The sequence below is a fragment of the Bacillus rossius genome, chromosome 18 (genome assembly GCF_032445375.1).
Source record: "Bacillus rossius redtenbacheri isolate Brsri chromosome 18, Brsri_v3, whole genome shotgun sequence".
NCBI lineage: Eukaryota > Metazoa > Arthropoda > Insecta > Phasmatodea > Bacillidae > Bacillus > Bacillus rossius.
Genome location: NC_086345.1, coordinates 21,012,531 through 21,032,879, shown reverse-complemented (window position 1 = coordinate 21,032,879; position 20,349 = coordinate 21,012,531). Strand labels below are relative to the sequence as shown.

The 20,349-nt window shown below is 34.7% G+C and overlaps 2 protein-coding genes across 4 annotated transcripts in view; one reads left to right on the top strand and one right to left on the bottom strand.

Moving 5' to 3' along the window:
* Positions 1 to 13,486, top strand: part of LOC134541381 (protein YIPF5-like) — a 602,992-nt gene extending 589,506 nt beyond the window's left edge. Inside the window, exon 4 of the mRNA XM_063384805.1 lies at positions 13,301 to 13,486. Coding sequence (XP_063240875.1) covers positions 13,301 to 13,486 — 186 coding nt within the window. The remainder of the gene's footprint in view (positions 1 to 13,300) is intronic.
* Positions 12,902 to 20,349, bottom strand: part of LOC134541356 (uncharacterized) — a 975,422-nt gene continuing 967,974 nt past the window's right edge. For all 3 annotated transcript variants that reach the window (XR_010076613.1, XR_010076612.1, XR_010076614.1), the window contains one exon: positions 12,902 to 13,510. The gene's annotated coding sequence lies outside the window, so the exon portion shown is untranslated. The remainder of the gene's footprint in view (positions 13,511 to 20,349) is intronic.

Genomic DNA, 20,349 nt, shown 5'->3' with positions numbered 1-20,349 from the left:
CCTCTCAGGTGAGAATTTCCAAGAACATCATTAAGTAAATGGCGTTGAAATCTTCACCGTTGACGCTGCTGTAATCTTGAATTTTTTGCTACTTCAGTAGGCATGCTCACTTGGTCACGTGGTAGGAATTTACAGGAAGAATCTGGTAAATTTTTTGACGTGATAAACGTCTTATAAATCGATGAACGCCGGCTGCACGCACGTAAAACCATGACTCATTGTCACGTTCCGCCTGAGCCGAGCGTGCAAGAACCGGCCAACCACCGTGCGAGAAAATCTTTTATAATATCAAACAGGTTAAGGCGGAATTATTTTTAAAACTAATTGTTCGTGATTATATTTAAACAAATTATTTAAATTAAATTTGCTAAAACTGTAAATAATATTTGAAAATTTAAAAAAAGTATGCAATTTTTTCATCAAATTTTTCTTATGAAGTTATCACGTAAAATTATCGTCCGTAAACCGACTTTACAGACAACCCTTTTTTTTCTTGTGTCCGTTCTGTTGTTGCGATGAGATTGGAGAGGCGTGGCTGAGTGTTTTGGTTCGTTCGTATTAGTAAGTGGACAGTGAGTGAGTGAGGGAGGGGAAGCTGTCTGCAGGTTCTTCGCTGAGTGCAAGCAGGACTAGGGTTGAAGACGGGAAAAAAAAGTTGGGGGGGGGGGGGAGTGGCGATGATCGCCATTGAATAATCCATGAGGTGCGTTCCCAAACAAGGACGCTTTGGGGATAGAGAAGCGAGAGAGGAAAAAAAAAATTGTTGGGAAGTGGTGTGTCGAGGAAAAGGGTAAAGAGGAGAAAGGGTGGCGACAGACTCCAAACACTTGATGTCCGCAACAGTAGCTCCTCCCTTGGGCTTAAAAATTTTTTGTGATAGAACACAAAACATTACAATTTATCCTCCCTCCACCCCCCCCCCCCCCCGGGCCGGTTAAAATTTTTATCTTGCATATTTAAAGCATATTTTTTTTTTTTAGAACAGGAAGAGAAGGCTTGTAACATAACGCCACGTTTGTTTGTGTGTTTCCATTTAACTATAACTCTTATTTCTTTCCAAAATAAGAACTGAATGTCATACTCATGAGTGTTTCATTTTTAAAGATTCGGTGCGAAAATAAATAATAGCGCTTGTAATGGCTGGATGTAAAATCCTAATCCTTAGTAATGTTTATGATCTTCGTAATGGGTTATAAAGATTTTATTCTAAAATTCTGGAATAAATATTTTTTTTTAAAAATACGATTGAACACAGATGTTATAAACTGTTATGAAGAATAAGAATCCGTAAGCCTTGCTTTAAATAGTTTAAAGTTCAAAGTGTTCACATCTGCTAGTATTGGTTTTTAAATTATGGCAACATTTTTTTTTTTAAGGGTGATTAGGTCTCACCATTTGAAATTTCAAATATTTTGATACTGCGTGCAGTAAAGCTTCTATGATAATTTTTTTTTTGACATGGCTCAGACTTAGATTTGGCTACTAGTTGAAGTCAACACTTGTGAACTGGTGAGATTATATCATGGCAGTTGGTCACCCACATGAAATAATAATTGGTATATATCGTTCCAAATTAGAATTACGGGGAAAAAAATATGGAAAAATCCAAGATGGTGATGCCTAAACCCCTTAATCATTGCATTCAAGTTTTGAATTTTACATAAAAGCTCATTCAAGTTCCGACATAATTTAAGTTTATTAAGTACTTTGATAAAGCAGAATTCAGCCATCAAAAAAAAAAAAAACTTACCAGGAGCCCTAGTTTCGCTTGTCACACACATAGTCCATGCGTAGAGATAGGGGTGATCCTAGATTGGCGTATTACTGTTTACTATGGCAATTTTAGTTTAAGAAATATAGTTTCGGGGTGGTGTCACTATCAAAAAAAAATATATCATTAGGCACACCACAACACGTTTGGTATGTACACTGATGTTTACGAAAGTGACTATGTACGGGTTTATGTTGCTACACGTGAGTCACCATTTCCGTTTATCGATTTCGTTTTCAATATTCATGAAAAAAAAGTCTTATACCAAATGCCTTAACCGAGAGCTAAGATGTTTACGCATAAAAAAAAATGCGTTCCTGCTTTGTGATTAATCTCTGTTTGGTGAGGACGGGAACTACAGTTTTTAGACACGCAAAACTTTCTACTGATAAAAACTTTTGCGTGTGCCTCGTTATCTGTTTAACTATTTACATAGCTCGAGATTTCAAGTAAATCGTCCCACACATAATATACACTAAAAATTCCTGCGTATAACTGTGGTTGATATGCGTGCCTTTATGAAAACAAACTTTTAAACATGAAGACAAAATTTTCTCATTTAGAAGTGTAACAACTTCTCAATGTTTACTGTCTAAGTATGAGGTGCATAAACCGTTAGCCTTGCTTTGTCATAGTCGTTTACCCTTGGGTGGACCATAGGCGTGCCTACAGGGGGGGGGGGCAGGTGGGCCATGCCCCCCCCCCTAATGTAATAACTCAGATCGGCATTTTCTAATGCGTTCGTTAATATTCTTATATTCCTGGCACTGTGACACTCAAACTGTTTTTCAGTGTTGCAGCGTGCTAATTAACAATATTTTTAAACATTTTATCGTTCTGGAAATACAGCCGCCTTAGTTTATTTAAAACACGAGGTCCCTTAAAATGGCCAAGCAAAAAAAAAAGAGGTTTGTTAAAGTTCTGTTGTCTGAATTGCTGTGTTTGCATTCACTAAAAAGAAGTTCATTTCAAGGTAGATCTGGACCAAGCTATTGGAAAAATCGAGAGGGAAAAATGTGTTAAGTACCCTTTAAACATTGTCTATGAAAAAAAAACATATTTTCAAGATTGTTAAAATTATACGGATATAAATATTAACTAGTGAACATATCTCGTTGATACTGCACAAAAATATAAACACGGCAATGAGTGAATGTATTTAGGCTATTTAACATTCTAACTTCAGCTCCTGATTTAAAAATTTAGCAGGGCCCCCCCTAATGGAAATGTCTGGGAACGCCTATGGGGTTGATGACGCATCTAACCTTGCTAATTGCAGATATTTAGTTCGTATTTTATTTCATTACGTCCGAAACAAAAAAAAATCGAATTTTTATCTCTTAATTTGCTACGTGGATACAGAAAATTTGTTCTTACTGCTAAACAAAATTACAATAGAAAACATATTTGGTAACTTTTTTTAAATAGTTACAAGCACAAATTCCATGCTTTTTTTCCTATTGTCCTGAGCAACCAGGTACAGTATTGATTTGGTTGCGTATATTCAGCAAGCTTGCCTTTAACTCTTAGTGGCGTCAGGTTATTTAATTTTTTCTCGAAGAATGTATAAAAGAGAGTTCGAGTCAAGTGCGTACGAGCTGTTGTGTTGCGGCCAGCCTGGAATCGAGACGATGCTGCGACGTGGTTTTGGTTACGGGTGTGTGTGTGGGGGCGGGAGGGGGGTGGTGGTGGCTAGTTTGCAAGGGGGGGGGGAAGCATTTCTCTACGGGATTTCCCCCTCCTCACACATCCACCCCATAACTCCTCGTTTCCAAATTTCCAGTCGGTTGACGCTCCCGTCGTGTTTCCGGCTTCAACACTCCTACCCCCCCCCCCCCCCCCGCGCATCATTTTGAAATTCTCCTAGTGCCCCCCCCCCCCCCCCTTCCACACGTCAAACCCTCCGACGACGAGGAGTGTGACAGAACTGTGTATGCGCGTGGGGAAATTAGATCAACCCCACTTCCTTGTCGTATCGACCCTTCACCCGAGCATAACTCTCCCTCTCTCTCTCTCTCTCTTTCTCTCTCTTTCTCTCTTTCTATCTCTCTCCTGATGGCGTTTCCACCCCCGAATTTCCTCCTCATGCAGTGGCGCCTATCGGTTGTACGACCCTGTGCGAAAGTACCCTAATAAATGGGTACGTGTACTTACTCCATTAGTAGGTGCACTATCAAATCCGTTCAAATTGTTTGTAAATATTAGGTATAATTTTTACCTAAAAAAAAAATTTGTTTGTAACAATTCTTGACAATACAAACAATTACTGCCAGGGATTAAATAAACCTGGGGTTGAAATAATAATAAAAAAGTAAACTTCCCTTAAATGTACTTTATTGAATTTTTTTTTAAATATTGTTAAAAACATTTGACTAAATTTATTTAATATCACACATCATTACAGCAGGGGGTAAATATAACAATGGAAGAAAGACAAAATGTATTTTTTTTTAATATATAAACTATCGAAACTATTGTATTTTGTTAGAAAACTCCTATACTCCATCTAAAACCTTTGGCTGAATCAATTTTTGGTGAAACGAACTATTATCGTTAAAACATGGGTTAAAATAATATATATATATATTTCTTAGCATCAGATTTTTTTAAAATTTATTAATAACCACCTTAATTTTACCTTACAACTTTGTCCAAATAAATTATGCGACAAGTATTAGTGCAAGGGAGGAAAAATGGTGTTTGAAGGTCAAAAATAATATTGCATAACTACCTTACTAAGCATAATATGACATTTGTTCGGACATTCAATGCTGGAGGTATTAAAATCATTCAAATATTTTCGCTGCATGGAATATGAGAAAGTTTAAAATCGGATCATTTTTGAATATTGGCGAACATATAGGATGTTATGTAGGCTACATTATAAGTTCTTAAAATCTTCTAGGAGTTTATAGAAGTTTCCAAAATATTTTCAGAAGAATTTGGTAATTTGAAATCTACCTTCGCCTGTAGGCTGTGCCGAAAGGGGTTTTAAAAAATATATTTATAATCACAAATTTTCAGGACAATCAGTATGGGGCTAGGATAAATTATGTTATACTTTTTACTCTATTTTAAATACATAGTATATTAATTATCATACAGTTATGAACTATGTTTAAAGTTTCAAGTCAATAGCTCATCAGAAAGTTAGTTTAAAATCGATTGCAAAATTTTTACCGAACTGACAGACAAGAAATCGAGTTATTAAAAACGTGTTAAAAACTTAAATCATATCTCACAAAATACCAATGCATTGTTTGTTTGGTAAAAATAAATTCTTCGACTGTTAAGTGTTTTATTTTCGAAAAAAAAATCTCAATTATAGTAACTTTCAAATGTAATTTTTATTTCATTAATTTTTTTTTTTTTAGTTCCCTGTAATTGCAAGTGAATTTTAATGATATATAATAGACTGGACTAGATTCAGCAGTAAGGAATTTTTTTTTTTTCAAAAATGTAGCATCCCTCTTTTTTTTGGTAAAGCTTATTTATGGTTTCCATTATGACGTATTTTTTTATTTTTTAATCATATATACCCTACGTTCTACTTTTCGTCTGTTGAATCAAATCGTAAAACTATGTGGAGAAAGTTCGAAAATATCGCAGCAACCGCATGGCAACGGTTTTTTTTTTTGTAATCCAAAATGGCGTCCACGCACACTGTGGTGGTCTCCAAGCATGCATTAGTATTCCTGCCGGTGACGAAACGCTACACAACCTCCTCCTACTCTCCCCCCCCCCCCCCCCCCAAACGGGGCCATGAATTCAACTTTCCCTAACCCTATTTTTCTCGTGGACTCTTGTTTGTCAGTCCGCGCCGCGCAGTCCAGTCCGTACACATAGCGCGCTCTTTTCTGCACCCTTCACCCCCCCCCCCCCTTTTTTTTTCTTTCCGTCCACCAAATTTGTGGAATTGTGTTCTTCCGCCCGGAATCACCGTGTTACCGTGCGAAGCGGAGCTGAAGTAGGAAGGGGGAACGAAAAGGCGTGGTTATTTCCCCCCCCCCCCCTCTTTTATCCTCCTCCCACGAGAGTAAATCTTTGGAAACTAGCTAGTTGTAAGGTGCCTAAAGGTTCCCCCGTTGAAAATTGCGAATATTGTCATGTAGCGGACAATTTTCGGAAGTTTATATTTTATTCTGTGGTTGAGTTGCTTAGTTTCTTCGGATTGTCCTTGCGCGCTGTTTTTGAGACAGCCGTGTTCAGTAATTAAGGTTTTCTGCTGCGAGATCTTACCCCTGAGGCGAGATCGTGTTTCTTTGCGCGAAGGGGGGGGGGGAGGGGAAGTGGATGGAGGGGTGTATTAAAGATCTCGTGTTTACAATGACCTTTCATTCAACTCTTTTTGAAGGTCAAATGTGCAAATTTCAACACGGTCTGTTGTAAAGCTGCAGATTTGAATAAAAAAAATAATAAACCACGGACACGCGCCCACGTATATAAATCACATCACAGCAGACATGACTAAAATGTTACTGAGTGCAGTTTCGATATCAGGTGTTTTAAATGCTCTTAAAGAAATAATCATGCAATAGTAGAAATAAACGTAGTTCATATTGTGTATTTTGACTTCAACAGGTTAGTTCGCGTGGTTTGAAGAGCCATAAAATTACACAATATATCTGCATTGTGAGCTGTGACATATTGTCTTTTCTAAAACAATCAAATGGGGAAAAATGAGCTTTTTCCTCTACCCCCCCCCCCCCTCCTTCTTCATTCACAGAGCCTGCTGTGAGCTAATGAATGGATCTTTTGTAGCTTTTCCAAGTAGCACCTGAGCTGGTTTCCGAAAGCTTCCTTGTAGCGTTCCTCAGAATTTCCTCTCCAGGGGCAATCACGTGGTAGCAAAGGGGAAAACTCCGGCAGTGTACAGGTAAGGTTTCCCTTTCCCCCCTTTCACTTTTCACTCGTGCCTTTCGTAAACACAATCACGGCCGAGTAAAAGTTTTTTTTTTCTTTTCCTCTTTCATCTCTTCTAGTTTCTTTTAGCCCCGTTTCTCTTTCTCTCTCTCTTCTCTCTCTCTCTCTCTCTCTCGCGCGACGAAAACCTTGTGCGGGTATAAACAATACCCCCTGTCGTAGCGTAACTCAAGGCTGCGAAGTTAACACCCACGCTGTCAAACTCGCCATAAACTTTCGCTCCCAACACCTTCAAGTACTTAATGCTGTGTCAAACAAAAGTTTTGGAGGGTTATGACGTCACCGAAAACGTCACTGGTACAGCCATGATTTTTTGACAAGCTGGATTACTTTTGAGTTTCCATAAAAATATTGGGAATAAAATTCGGGTAAATGTGTCATGTTTCAGCCCTTCATAATTTTCCTGAAAGTATTAGTGAAGCAACATTTCAAGTGTATTATTTCAGTTGTTTGAATTTTGCATTTTCTCTTTAAAAAAAAAAGTTCCTTTGATTTTTTAAGGGGTTTTGTATAAATTATAAATTATTTTGCATAAAATAATCAGTCGGTAGTAAAATATTTATTTAAAAAAAAAAATTGGAAGTATTGAAGTGTATTTGTGAATTATTCACCCAATTTATAAGGAAATTTATGACAATAAGTTAGAGGACAATGTTTTTTTTTAGCTTGATTCTCAATTATAGTCAGTATGCTTCTTCAGCTAATTACAATTATTAAGATAGTGCATAAATTAAGACCTTGTATATAAATATTCAAACAAAATAATCAAAAATGGTCTGTGTGTGCTGAAAATTACACCCTTTGATTATATTACGGTATTTTTTAATGTAGAAAATGTGGATCTAGACAAATACGTAATGTTTGCACACATTAGTATTTGGAAAGGCTAATTAAGGTAATGTTTGTTTGAATTTCGTTATTGTGTGGGCTCAGAAATGTTCTAAAATTAGTTGGTTCTAAAATAAGTTGGTTCTAAAATAATTTTTGGATGTTGAATGCGATCCGCCAATCAAAATCGTGCGAAACGAAAAATGAAATAGGTTTCCATCTCGACGATTTTTAAAAATGCGAAGAGCTCATAGCCGATTAAAGAGGTTAAATTTAAATAAAATAAAAATATGACTGTCGTATCCTTGTTATGCTTAAAAATGAAATTGTTTCTATAAATTAAAAAATTCCCTGAAAATTTGTTTCATTATTTAACAAATATTAATGTGATTTAAATTTTATTTATGTTTTAAAAAATGTAAAAATGCACAAACAAAATAACAAGTTAAAAATTTCAGTCTAGCACTGTGGTGCATTATTTAATTTCAAAATTGAGGGGGGGGGGGGGAATTGAAAAGTTTGAGGTAGCTCAGACCAAAAATAAACTTTGACAGTGTGACATGATTTAAAATGTTTTTCAGGTTACCAGTCCAAATATTTTTGGATTCCATTTTTTGTCCTATTCTTCCCCTCCGACTCTGTTGTCATATATATTGGAGACAAATATTTGACAGCGTGACGGGGTCTTTACGACACCTTCCAACAAAGATAGTTTAATATTTTTAAAAGTTTACGGCGATAAAGTAAACGTCACCAGCGTTGTTTGATTGGCAAGTTAAATGACTTGAGATTCCAATGAATACTACGTGTAAAATGTATTAAATATATGAATAAATCAGCCAACGGATTCTTACCCAGCGAAAATGGAAATTGCTTGCGTTTCCATCTCAACAAATTTTTCAAATGGCAACTGGATTATCATATAGGTGAAATAACTAAAATAATGCTTGTATGAATGTCCAATATAAAGTAATTTTACTGTAAAAAGAAAATTGTGTGTTACTATCTCTTAAAATTCAAAATATATTATTGCTATTCTGCAACTAGCAGAACCAGATGTAAAGTTTATTTACGATTATTTTAAATTAAAAAAATTACACAAACATTGAAAAATAAAACTTTCCTCCAGCAATGTGAAGCATTATTCTAGTTTTCTAAAAGATTTGAATTGAAAAATTAGAGCTTTGATACTGTGACATGAAAAACAGATTTGAGGTTACCTGTACGAAATTTGTTTTATGGAGACAATTGGAAGCCATATTTCGCGCAATATCACCCTCTCAAACAATGTTGGCAAATATGGTTGGAGAACGGAAAATTTCACGGTATTACAAGGCCTTACGGAATAAGACGATACAGGGAGAAATGGAAAGAAATAAAAGACTGTCGCAACCGAAAAAAAGAAATCTTGCGTTTCTTGCTTCCACGCACCACGACGAGAAATGTTTCCCTTGGGAAATGCACTGCGTAGAGTTTCCCCCCCCCCCCCTCCCCATGAAAATAGACAAACTTGGCTGGAAGCAGGTCAGTGAGGAATCCTTGGAATCCTTAGCGTGATCTTCTTGTACTCGGCTGTGAAAGGAAGGGTTCGTTTGCTGCTCTTCCAACTTAAATACGTCTTATGAATAGTGACGCCAGTTTGAAAAGTGGAGTGGAACGAAAAATGTATGAATTTTGAAACGTTACAGAATTAATAAACCGGGTTTAGTTTAGTCGAATTGCGGCAATATATAAGCGGGGTAAGGGTTTGCGCATGCGTCATTATAAACAGTTTTTTTTTCTACATATATGATACAACGGGTAATAGAAAAGTTTCTCGAAATTTTGATTCCATGTGACTTGTCTATTTTGAACAAATATTTGACACACGTGAACAATTTTTAACAACCTTTGAAAAGTTTGAAAAAAAAAAGTTTTAACTGTAACGAAATTACGAAGAATAGCGTGAAAAATTTAGGATATCGATGATTAGAAGAAAGAAAAGCGGACATTTACCGACTGTGATATGAGTTCCACTGATAATCCTATGGATATCGATGCTTTCAAACTTTTTTGAACTTTCCATTCACACGACGTATTTACATTAAACACTTGAGGCCGTGTCCAGACATAACCTACCGTAATTTATTAACCACGCTATCTATCTTACAATTTTTTTTTAATTTTTGTCTTACATCGCACGTTTATAGGTACACAAGAGGCTTAAAATAGGCCACTGCCTCCATCGCACATTCGCGTCTGTTCCGACGGTACAGATGCATATTCCGTATTATGGAATTTGATGCTTTATCGTGACCTATTACGTCATTTTCTGATGCCGCAGTCGCATGCGAGCTGATACACGTCCGACCAAAGCAAAGTTGGCAACAAACGTTGCGTCGGTGTGAACACGGCTTTAGCGAGGGAACGTTTTTTGTTCTTGTTCTCTGCCTGATCGGCTTGCTTCTCTCCCAGCTGGGCATTATGGTCGCTGAAGGGCGTATCTAAATAACTGTGGCCAAATAATGCACAAAGTGCCAGAGTGTGTAGGCTTTCAATCTAATCTGCGAACCGATTAATCCGCGAAATTTCCGTATAGAGTATAGCATTAATTTGTGGTGGACTTAGGCTACCATAAGTGTGTTTTTTGTGTGTGCTGCACCCGCACTAATATAAAACTGTATTTTATCTGTTTGTTATTACGAGGCTGACGCAAAAAAAAAAACTACTGGACAGATTTTTTATGAAACCTGTTTGTGTTTAAAAGTTTATGATTCTACTTTAAAAATTGGTGTATAGTTTAGTCTGTCGGTCTGTTAGAGCATAACGAAAAAATTACAGGACCGATTTTGATGAAACATTTTATGTTTAATGATATGACGTAAAAACTGGCGTGTGCCATATTTTTTTACGATGAGGGTAGACTGAGATATAGTAATAAACCACTTTTTTTTTTAAATAACCAAGTATGCCATAAAAAAAGATTAGGAAGGTTTCATGAGATTTCGCCATTTAATTGATGATGCTTTCTTCGTTTCCATGGCTACGAGCTTTTGCATTGTTGACGCCGTTTCCGTGTCCATGACAACGGCTTTTGCAACGAGCGTTGCGAGTGTGTTCTGCCTGCAGACTGCCTTAACAAAGCGCGGTTACTCCTGCTAGTTCGGCTTTTAAGTGTGTTCGAGAGGGTTTTGATAAATCAGTTAATGTCCCCTCCCCCCCCCCCCCCCCCCCGGCTCAAAGCATTGGCGTACTTAACAATGCCAACTGTTTTTTTTTTTAAAATTTGCAACACCACTTATGTTCGTGCGCCTTTTTTTTTTTCTCTCAGTAGGCACGTCAGTTTGTACAAAAATGGACGCATGTTGACAAGCAATAAATTGGCTGAATTTAAGCGCGTCAAGTGTCATACATTCGTCACTAGAGTCGAGTAAAGTGTGTGATTTCAAAGCTTTCATGAGCAGAAATACGCCCAATGTTTGTTTTTGTTTGTTTAAATGCCAAATATTTTTAAGTGCTTTACAATTTTTTTTTTACAGACGGAGTGTTGTTAAAAACGAGCGCAGAATTTTTTTTAGCGTCGTACGTTCAGCATTTTATGCATAGTTTCATAAAATATGTTTTAGCTTTGTGAATCAATTGGTCATAATGCTAAAATTTTGCTTATACTTTGCAGAAAACTCATGTTTTGTTCAAGAACTGGTTTTTTTTTTACAATTGGTTTGTTTGAAAACAATTTATAGAAAAATAGTAAAGTCCATAAAGAAGGAAATTAAACTAGCATATTTTTTAATTTATAGAGTGGGATTGGAGAATGAAGTAACTGAGATTTTGGTATATTAAAAGTTATTCAAAAGCTCAGCGTTTTAGTTTAAATAATTTTTTCCTCATTTTTACAGTAAAGGACTTAAGGACTTAATTTTTCTTAATGAGCCTGTAATCGAATTTAGACTTATCTAATTTTCATTAATATACAACAGTCTAATTTTCATTAATATATAACATTTAGAGGTCCTAACACTTTGAGTAATATTATTTGGAATATTCTAGCAATATGCTAGGTATCGAACTGACTAAAAAAGCTACTTTTAAAATTTCTCCTTGAAATGTTTATTCCCCCCGTCCTGTGCTGTTTACTGTCTACGGAATTTTAGTATTGTGGGGGGAAGCATCCTTTTCGCCTCCTTTGTTAACAGCGTAGAATATCGAATATCGCACTTTTCAACCCCTCCCACTATATTTTTCTCTGTGTAAAAAAAAAAAGACGTATCTGGTAGTTTTTTTTTTTTTTTTTTTTACCTAGAGCCAGAAAATCGACTTGGCAGAGCTATCAAAGACGTCATTTGTTTACACCACAAACAAATATGAGAGAGCCAGTCGAGGTTCGCATATTGGATTCTCTTCTCGGTTCTAAACACTCGTTCGTCCCCCCCCCCCCCCCCCCCAACAAGCCACAGGAAGTGGTCGCTCGCTGATTGGCTGTTCGCCGCCTCGGGGTACGCCACCACGCAAACTCTACATCCTTCCCTCTTAACTCGCACGTACACATCCTTTTAGGGTATTAAAACCCCCCCGGGCTCGTGTTACATGTGGTAATGGGATTTTTTTTCCCCCTCTCCTTCACCTCGGAAAACCCCAGACACACGCGGATATTACGCGCACCGAAGCTCATTTCCTCTTGGTATTAACTCCGCTGAGCAAACAAGAGGGGAAGGTTTTTTCTTCCCCCGTCATCAAAAACATCGGAAAATCTTCCCGCAAGAAGTCCACTCGCATCCGAGGGCGCGATTCGTCGCCGGATTCGACTCCATCCGCGACACTAAAGATCCGAAGGCAGCGAGGCCGTGTCTGAGTTCTTCTCGAGTTAAAATGTTTGTTTTTACTTCGTACTTGTCCCCGCTGGTGAAGTATGCGGGGTGTCCTAGTTAACGAATCTGCGTTCTTCCCAAACATTTGAAAATGATCCATTTTAGAATTTAAAAAAAATTATAATTTAAACATGACAAAATTAAAAAATACGTATTTTTATATTTCTATAGTAAAGTATTTTATTTTTACGAATGGAAAAATAGGTCCGGAAAGGATAGCCCCTATTAAAGAACTAGAGTTGTTACTTACCTAATGTGGTGAGAATTGTGTTCGTAAGGTTTGTTATAAGAGAAATTTATGTAAATTCATAACTTAAAAAATGACAAGTAATAATATTGCCAGAAATATCCATTTATTACAGTTTCGTCCTTGCAGATAACCCTCCATCCCCCTCTTTTCCGTTTTTTCCAATTGTTTAGAATTATCTCGGGAACAAAAATCTTCTAGCCCAAGCCCCAACCTTTAATTTGGTACACACATTTAATATTTTATACGTTTACAGAAAATATAGTAAAATAAAGTAACGCTTGATTTATTTGGTTACAATTCAAACTTTATTACATTACAATTCGTTTTTTATTCTGTTCACTGACATTTCACATCATTTCATTCATTCATTCATTCATTCATTCATTACATAACCTTAAGGTACATTTCATTTAATTTTTTTATTGTATTGTGTATTTAAAGGATCTTGTTAAGTACAACATGATAAAACATTTACATCGAATCTCTCTGATAAACAAATGAAAATACAATAAGCTAATAACAAAATTATAGTGAAATGGTCTTTTTCTAAACTTAAAAAAAAAAAAATTTGTTCGAAACAATGGAAATGCAAAAAAAAAATTCATTTAATTACAATATTGTAACCTGCTAAAAACAAAATGAGAAAAAAATTCGAGATATTAATTTTTTGTTTTGTTGTAGTCGGGCAAGGTGCACTTCGGGTACATCTACGGCATCGGGGTGCTGGGCTGCCTGGCGGTGTACGCCCTCCTGAGCTTGATGGCCGTGTCGGGCGTGACCTTGGGCGCCGTGGTGTCCGTGCTGGGATACTGCCTGCTGCCCATGGTCGGACTGTCCGGCGTGAACCTGGTCTTCAGCTTGCAGTGAGTGCAGTTTTTCAAAAACCCCCATCTGCGAACAGGCATTATTAAACAACTAAAGAAATATCACAGTTATAATTTCTATTAGCACAAATAACACATCACACGAAAAATAATCATGCATAAAGCATAATAGTAACTCTAAAATAAAAACACGATAGGGTACTGTTATACTGGATCAATGCTTGGAAGAAATATTAAAAATTTGTGTCCCTCTCCATTGGGTTAATTGTAGTATTTTATTATCAATCACCTTTAGGTGGAACACAAGTCATATATTTTTTTTGGATGGTAAAATTGTATTACAACATATATTTTATGAAGATGAAATAACTGAAATAATTCCGCATGATAGTAATCAGATGGGTATTAATGTGAATGGAGTGTAATCAATTGGTTGTGTGGGGGGGGGGGAAATGAAATAAGGTCAGTGGAACTGATAAAAGCCCAAACAAATTATCAACATGTATAAATATAATGTTTGTAACCGAAACAACATTCAGTAAACCTTCAGAAGTTTCAAATATTTAACAAATCTTTGTTCTGAAACTCAATTTATGAAGGCTACCCGATTTATCTAAAATGCTAGAAAATTCTGAAACATACTCGAATGTTCTAGAAAGTTCTTGAACATTCTCGAATGTTCTAGAAATTTCTCGCAATTTCTCGAATTTTCTAGAAATTTCTCGCAATTTCTCGAATTTTCTAGAAATTTCTCGCAATTTCTCGAATTTTCTAGAAATTTCTCGCAATTTCTCAATTGTTAGAGAAAATTTTCGAATGTTCTTGAAAATTCTAAAAATTCTCGAAAATTCTAAAAATTTTTCTCGAATATTCTCGAATGTTCTAGAAAATTCTCGAAAATTCTTGAACATTTTCGAATGTTCTAGCAAATTCTAAAAATTTCTCGAATATTCTCGAATGTTCTAGAAAATTCTCGAAAGTTTAAAAAATTCTAAAAAATTCATGAATATTCTTGAACATTCTCAAATGTTCTAGAAAATTCTAGAAAATTCTAGAAAATTCTTGAAAATTCTAAAAATTTCTCGAATATTCTCGAATGTTCTAGAAAATTTTCGAATATTCTAGAAAATTCTCGAAAATTCTTGAACATTCTCAAATGTTCTAGAAAATTCTTGAAAATTCTAAAAATTTCTCGAATATTCTCGAATGTTCTAGAAAATTTTCGAATGTTCTAGAAAATTCTCGAAAATTCTTGAACATTCTCAAATGTTCTAGAAAATTCTAGAGAATTCTCGAAAATTCTTGAACATTCTCGAATGTTCTTGAAAATTCTCGAAAGTTCTAAAAATTTCTCGAATATTCTCGAATGTTCTAGAAAATTTTCGAATGTTCTAGAAAATTCTCGAAAATTCTTGAACATTTTCGAATGTTCTAGAAAATTCTAAAAAATTCTCGAATATTCTAGAAAATTCTTGAACATTCTCGAATGTTCTAGAAAATTCTCGAATGTTCTAGAAAATTCTAGAAAATTGTCGAATATTCTTGAACATTTTCGAATGTACTAGAAAATTCTCGAAAGTTCTAAAAAATTCTCGAAAGTTCTAAAAAATTCTTGAATATTCTTGAACATTCTCAAATGTTCTAGAAAATTCTAGAAAATTCTAAAAATTTCTCGAATATTCTCGAATGTTCTAGAAAATTTTCGAATGTTCTAGAAAATTCTAAAAAATTCTCGAATATTCTAGAAAATTCTTGAACATTCTCGAATGTTCTAGAAAATTCTCGAATGTTCTAGAAAATTCTAGAAAATTGTCGAATATTCTTGAACATTTTCGAATGTACTAGAAAATTCTCGAAAGTTCTAAAAAATTCTCGAAAGTTCTAAAAAATTCTCGAATATTCTTGAACATTCTAGAATGTTCTCTGATGTTCTAGAAAATTCTCGAATATTCTTGAACATTCTCGAATGTTCTTGAAAATTCTCGAAAGTTCTAAAAAATTCTAAAAATTTTTCGAATGTTCTAGAAAATTCTCGAACATTCTCTAATGTTCTAGAAAATTCTAGAAAATTCTCGAAAGTTTAAAAAATTCTAAAAAATTCTTGAATATTCTTGAACATTCTCAAATGTTCTAGAAAATTCTAGAGAATTCTTGAAAATTCTAAAAATTCTCGAAAATTCTAAAAATTCTCGAATATTCTCGAATGTTCTAGAAAATTTTCGAATGTTCTAGAAAATTCTCAAAAATTCTTGAACATTCTCAAATGTACTAGAAAATTCTAGAGAATTCTCGAAAATTCTTGAACATTCTCGAATATTTTTAACATTCTCGAATGTTCTAGAGAGTTCTAGAAAATTCTCGAATATTCTAGAATATTCTAGAGAATTCTAAAATTTCTCGAAAATTCTAAAAATTTCTCGAATATTCTAGAATATTTTCAAATGTGCTAAATTTTTTTTTTCGTAAGTTGTAAAAAATTTTCTGATCATTTTAATTACCTTTATTAGAACTAGTCATCGCACACCTTCCCCCCCCCCGCGCATCATTTTCCCCTCCCTCCTTACCATTCCTGGGTTTGTGACGTAGCATTTCTTTAACCTTTCTCCCCGCACTTCGATGGTGAGGCCTCCAGTGGCACGTCGATGTGTGAACGAGGCACATCGCCTCTGGCCCTTTTTCACCTCTAGATTTCTTTGGAGTCGGTTGTGCGATCGCTGGTGGTGGTCGTCGTCGTCGTCCACTTTCTCGTCTGGTCTGTAATGTATGCGGATGCTTCGATTGTCCGCGAGGTGACCGTGGAACTAGCATAAAGTAAATCTGGTGGTTTTCATAATATAACTAACGCTTTTTGGGCTGTCACCTTCAGGTTTCATCTATCGATCCTTTCATGGAAAATCACGTCGCTTGTCGACCTGGGTGCTGAAGGATGGTTTTGCATTGCCATTCTTTCTGCCTTTTTTTCCCCATGCCCTTTGTAAAGTGTAGTTTTCATAAACATCCTGGCTGACCACACTTTTCCCTATTTGAATACCCGGCTTGTGGTTTCGATCTCAGACACTACTGATTCTGTCGCACGTGTACGAGATGTCTGTGCACGTCTTAAAACCCGGGTTTTCTTGTTTTCGTCCAGCATGCTCAATTTCTGGGTGAGTTTACTACCCCGACAGTCTAATTACGTTGAGCCTTGCCATGCCGATTCCAACATTCTAGAAGAAATTGGTCCGAGGGTAGGTGCTCACTTTAACTTAGTTCATTTATGTACGCATGTAACTCGATCAGTATTACCGCTTATGACGCACGATGTAGCATCATAATAATTAACTTGTTTTTTTTTTTTTGTACTTGTGCATTAACCTGTACTTATTATTCCAAAGATTATATATTTATTTGTGTGTATAAGGATACATTTAATACGTAAGTCTCATGTTCCTAATGATCCCTAGCTGAAACAGGTTGCATTAGAAGAGGCGGCCGCCCCCTCCCCCAGCTATCCTATATTAATTAGCAGGTTGAAACATCCTTCAAATGTTCTAGTAGTTTCGCAAATTTCCTGGAAATTTAAACATTGTAGAATATTTTTTTCCCAGCAATTTGTATAAGTGTATGTGTATCATTATTTAAGCGGATATTTTTTTTTTTTCAGGGGCATGGTTGGAATTATCCTAACAGGTTTGGCTATCGCATGGTGCAGTCTCTCAGCTTCCAAACTCTTCGTGACTGCATTGGCAATGGAGCATCAACAACCTCTTGTCGCTTACCCTTGTGCACTATTATATGGTGTGTTCGCACTGATTACAATTTTTTAGACATTTTCTTTGCCTGTAGTTGAACATGAGGGACAGTTTGTAATTGTATTAATTTGGTTTTATGTGAAATATGTATTAGTTTAACTTGGTTTCAAATGTACTTTTTGATTGTGTCGATTCAGCCCTCACCAAAAGAAATGTTTTAAGTAGTGTTCGCTATATTGAGTGCAATTCTTGTTTAGTTATTAGCTTAATTGTTCTCACCTCAGCTTGTGTGTATTGGATACATAACTGTTTTTTTTTTGTAAGTATGATTATTTTAATATAGACATATACATATATGTGGGTGTGTGTAAATTGTACTTTGGGAATTTTTGATTTAATTACATTTTCATCAAGATTATAAAAGTATTTTTTATTTGCTTCGGACCTAGCCTACTTACTAGTAGTAAATAATTTAATTTTTGTTCATCCATACAAATTTAATTTAAATAAAAAAAAAGCTTTAACAATCTGCAACAAATGTAAGACTTAAATAGTTACATAATTACAAATTTAAATATGTTCGTATTTTTCCAAATAATTATGGACCTGCTAGTTATTTAATTTATAAAATTTACTTTATAAATCCTAACGACCCTAACTTCAACTATATAATAAAGAAATCTCAACATTACATCGAAATTACCCATTAACCATAATTTTGTCAAATTACAAAATAAATCTATTTTTTTCTATGGCTTAAAAATTAGTTTTTAAAACTGAACAAGGGCTTGGTTGGTGTATATATATATATATGGAATAGTTGCTCAAACCTTAAACAAAATTTCACTATTTTCATCAGATACTGATTTTCAATGAATGTTTACCTAACTAACGCATAAATTTTACATTTTTATTAAAAAAAAAATCCTTTGAATTGAAGTATTAATTATTTTACCACAAAATTATGTTATTGATTTATTGTTAATGGTTTTTTCTTTAAAAAGTACACTAACTTCTTGGTACTTACTTAGGAAAGTTCTACTTATATGCAATATTTTGTTATTTATGTATAAATTTTAGCAATTAGTTTATGGTTCACAATAATGCACATATGGACTAATTTGTAACTTACGACCTTGCTAATTAGTCTGCCCCACCCAAAACATTGTACGCTAGTTTATATTTTAAAGTTTTCAAATAAAAAGCATATTCAGCGTGTTTCGAATTTATGTAAGGCACCAGTGTTAATTAATTGTAGTTATTCCTCTTCAAATATTTTACCACATCCATGGATTACGGTTGTGATATACTGTCAACGCTGATATGTTATCTTTGAATTGGAAACGTATTCGCAATTTTTACGAAAAAAAAATCAGACAATCAATTTGTTATATTACTTTAGTAAAATAACTCCTAAATTACTATAACCAACGCATCGCATAGTAATTGCAGGTATTAAAAAATATTAATGATGTTCTTAATTTTTAGGTTTTATTGCTACTAAGACTGCGTTTTCTTCGTTATTAAATTTATATGAGATTATTAAAATATTTAATACTCACTTTTTACCGCACAATAATCGTATACTTAAGATTTAAAATACAAATTGAACACTGTATACAAACATTCGATTCACATATGCACAGCACTGATGTACAGGGACTGAAGATTCGCACTGGCTGCGCGCGCGCACCACTGAATACATACATGCATACATTATAACTTATTTTATATATATTTAGCAATGTAATGTTTATTTTGTTGTTTTTTTGTTTTTGAACCCTTGTTATTTCCAATCCTTGCAGTAAATGTATTGTTACGTAAAAAATTAATTTAGAAATATTTAAATAGTTTAAACAAAATTAGAATGTATTCAGTAATATACTTGGTGGGTAATTTTATTTCCTTATCTCAAACAAAGATTATTTTTAACCCATTGGAGTAATGGTTTGTACTATAAAAAATGTTTCAGACAAACGTTTTAGATAATGTAATATTTACAAATAATTTGAACTAATTTCATAAAATGACTACTAGGGGAGGTATGATTTTTCTTTTAACTTTACTCCCTTTTTTTTTTTTAACCCATTGCAGAAATGGTTCGTTTGATCAGAAATTGTTTCAGACAAAAGATTTAGATAAAAATTGTATGATTTTCAAACAGTTTGAACGGATCGATGGTTGCCTACATAAAGTTATGAATTTTTTGTTTTGTTTCAACCCCTGTTTTTTCCACCCCTTGCAGTTAGTTGGTTGTGTCAAAACTTCATTCAAAATAAAATATTTTGGTATTACTCCGAGTAATAATACGTTCAAACGTGTGTGATATTTATCATATTACGGAACCTATAGCGATTTTTCTGTTTTCAAATAACTTTACCAATTTCTTGCTTTTCTGTTGGATATTGCTTATTAACGAAACCGACCGAGATATTACCCACTACTATATTATATGTATCAGTTTAGAAGTGATTTGTGAAAAATTACGGCAGTTATTGCATCCATAAAAGTGTGATATATACATACGTATTTTTGCTACATATATAAAATATATACACAAGCCTTTGAGTTCATGGTTTTGGGGTATATGAGACATGAAATTAAAATCTATATTAAAAATTTCGGAAATCGCACCATTGTAGCAGCTACAATGGGTTGTATTTCTTTTTTTTATCTACCTTACAAAGAAAATATGGACAGTTTATAGTTGAGATGATTATTTATTTCGTTGTGTATTATATCTGCTGGTGAAGAAACCTTCAGGTATTTAAGGTGTTTATAATATTATTCATAGAAACATTTCGCCAGTGCTTTGAATTCCTATAGTAACACAAAAATTTTTAACGTCCATAATATTATGCTCTAGAGTTTTTGGTCAGCCTAGAAACAAAACCTTTTAGCTGGCGTCATAATGCTACGACGAACACACGTCAAAACCAGATTACGGGTCGTTCAGCGTTCCGTGACTTAAGTCAATACCACGACGACATGAACACGTCCAATCATTCCAAAACAAATGTGTCCATAAAATGCAGTAAATTATGCGCAAAAAAACAAAAACAATGTAGGCTCAGTAGGAATCGTTTTATTTCCTGCTGACATCTGCAGTGCATTTTGTCGTTTATTGCACAAAGTGGGATTAAGTTAATAATAATAGATAAAATGAAGAGAGCTA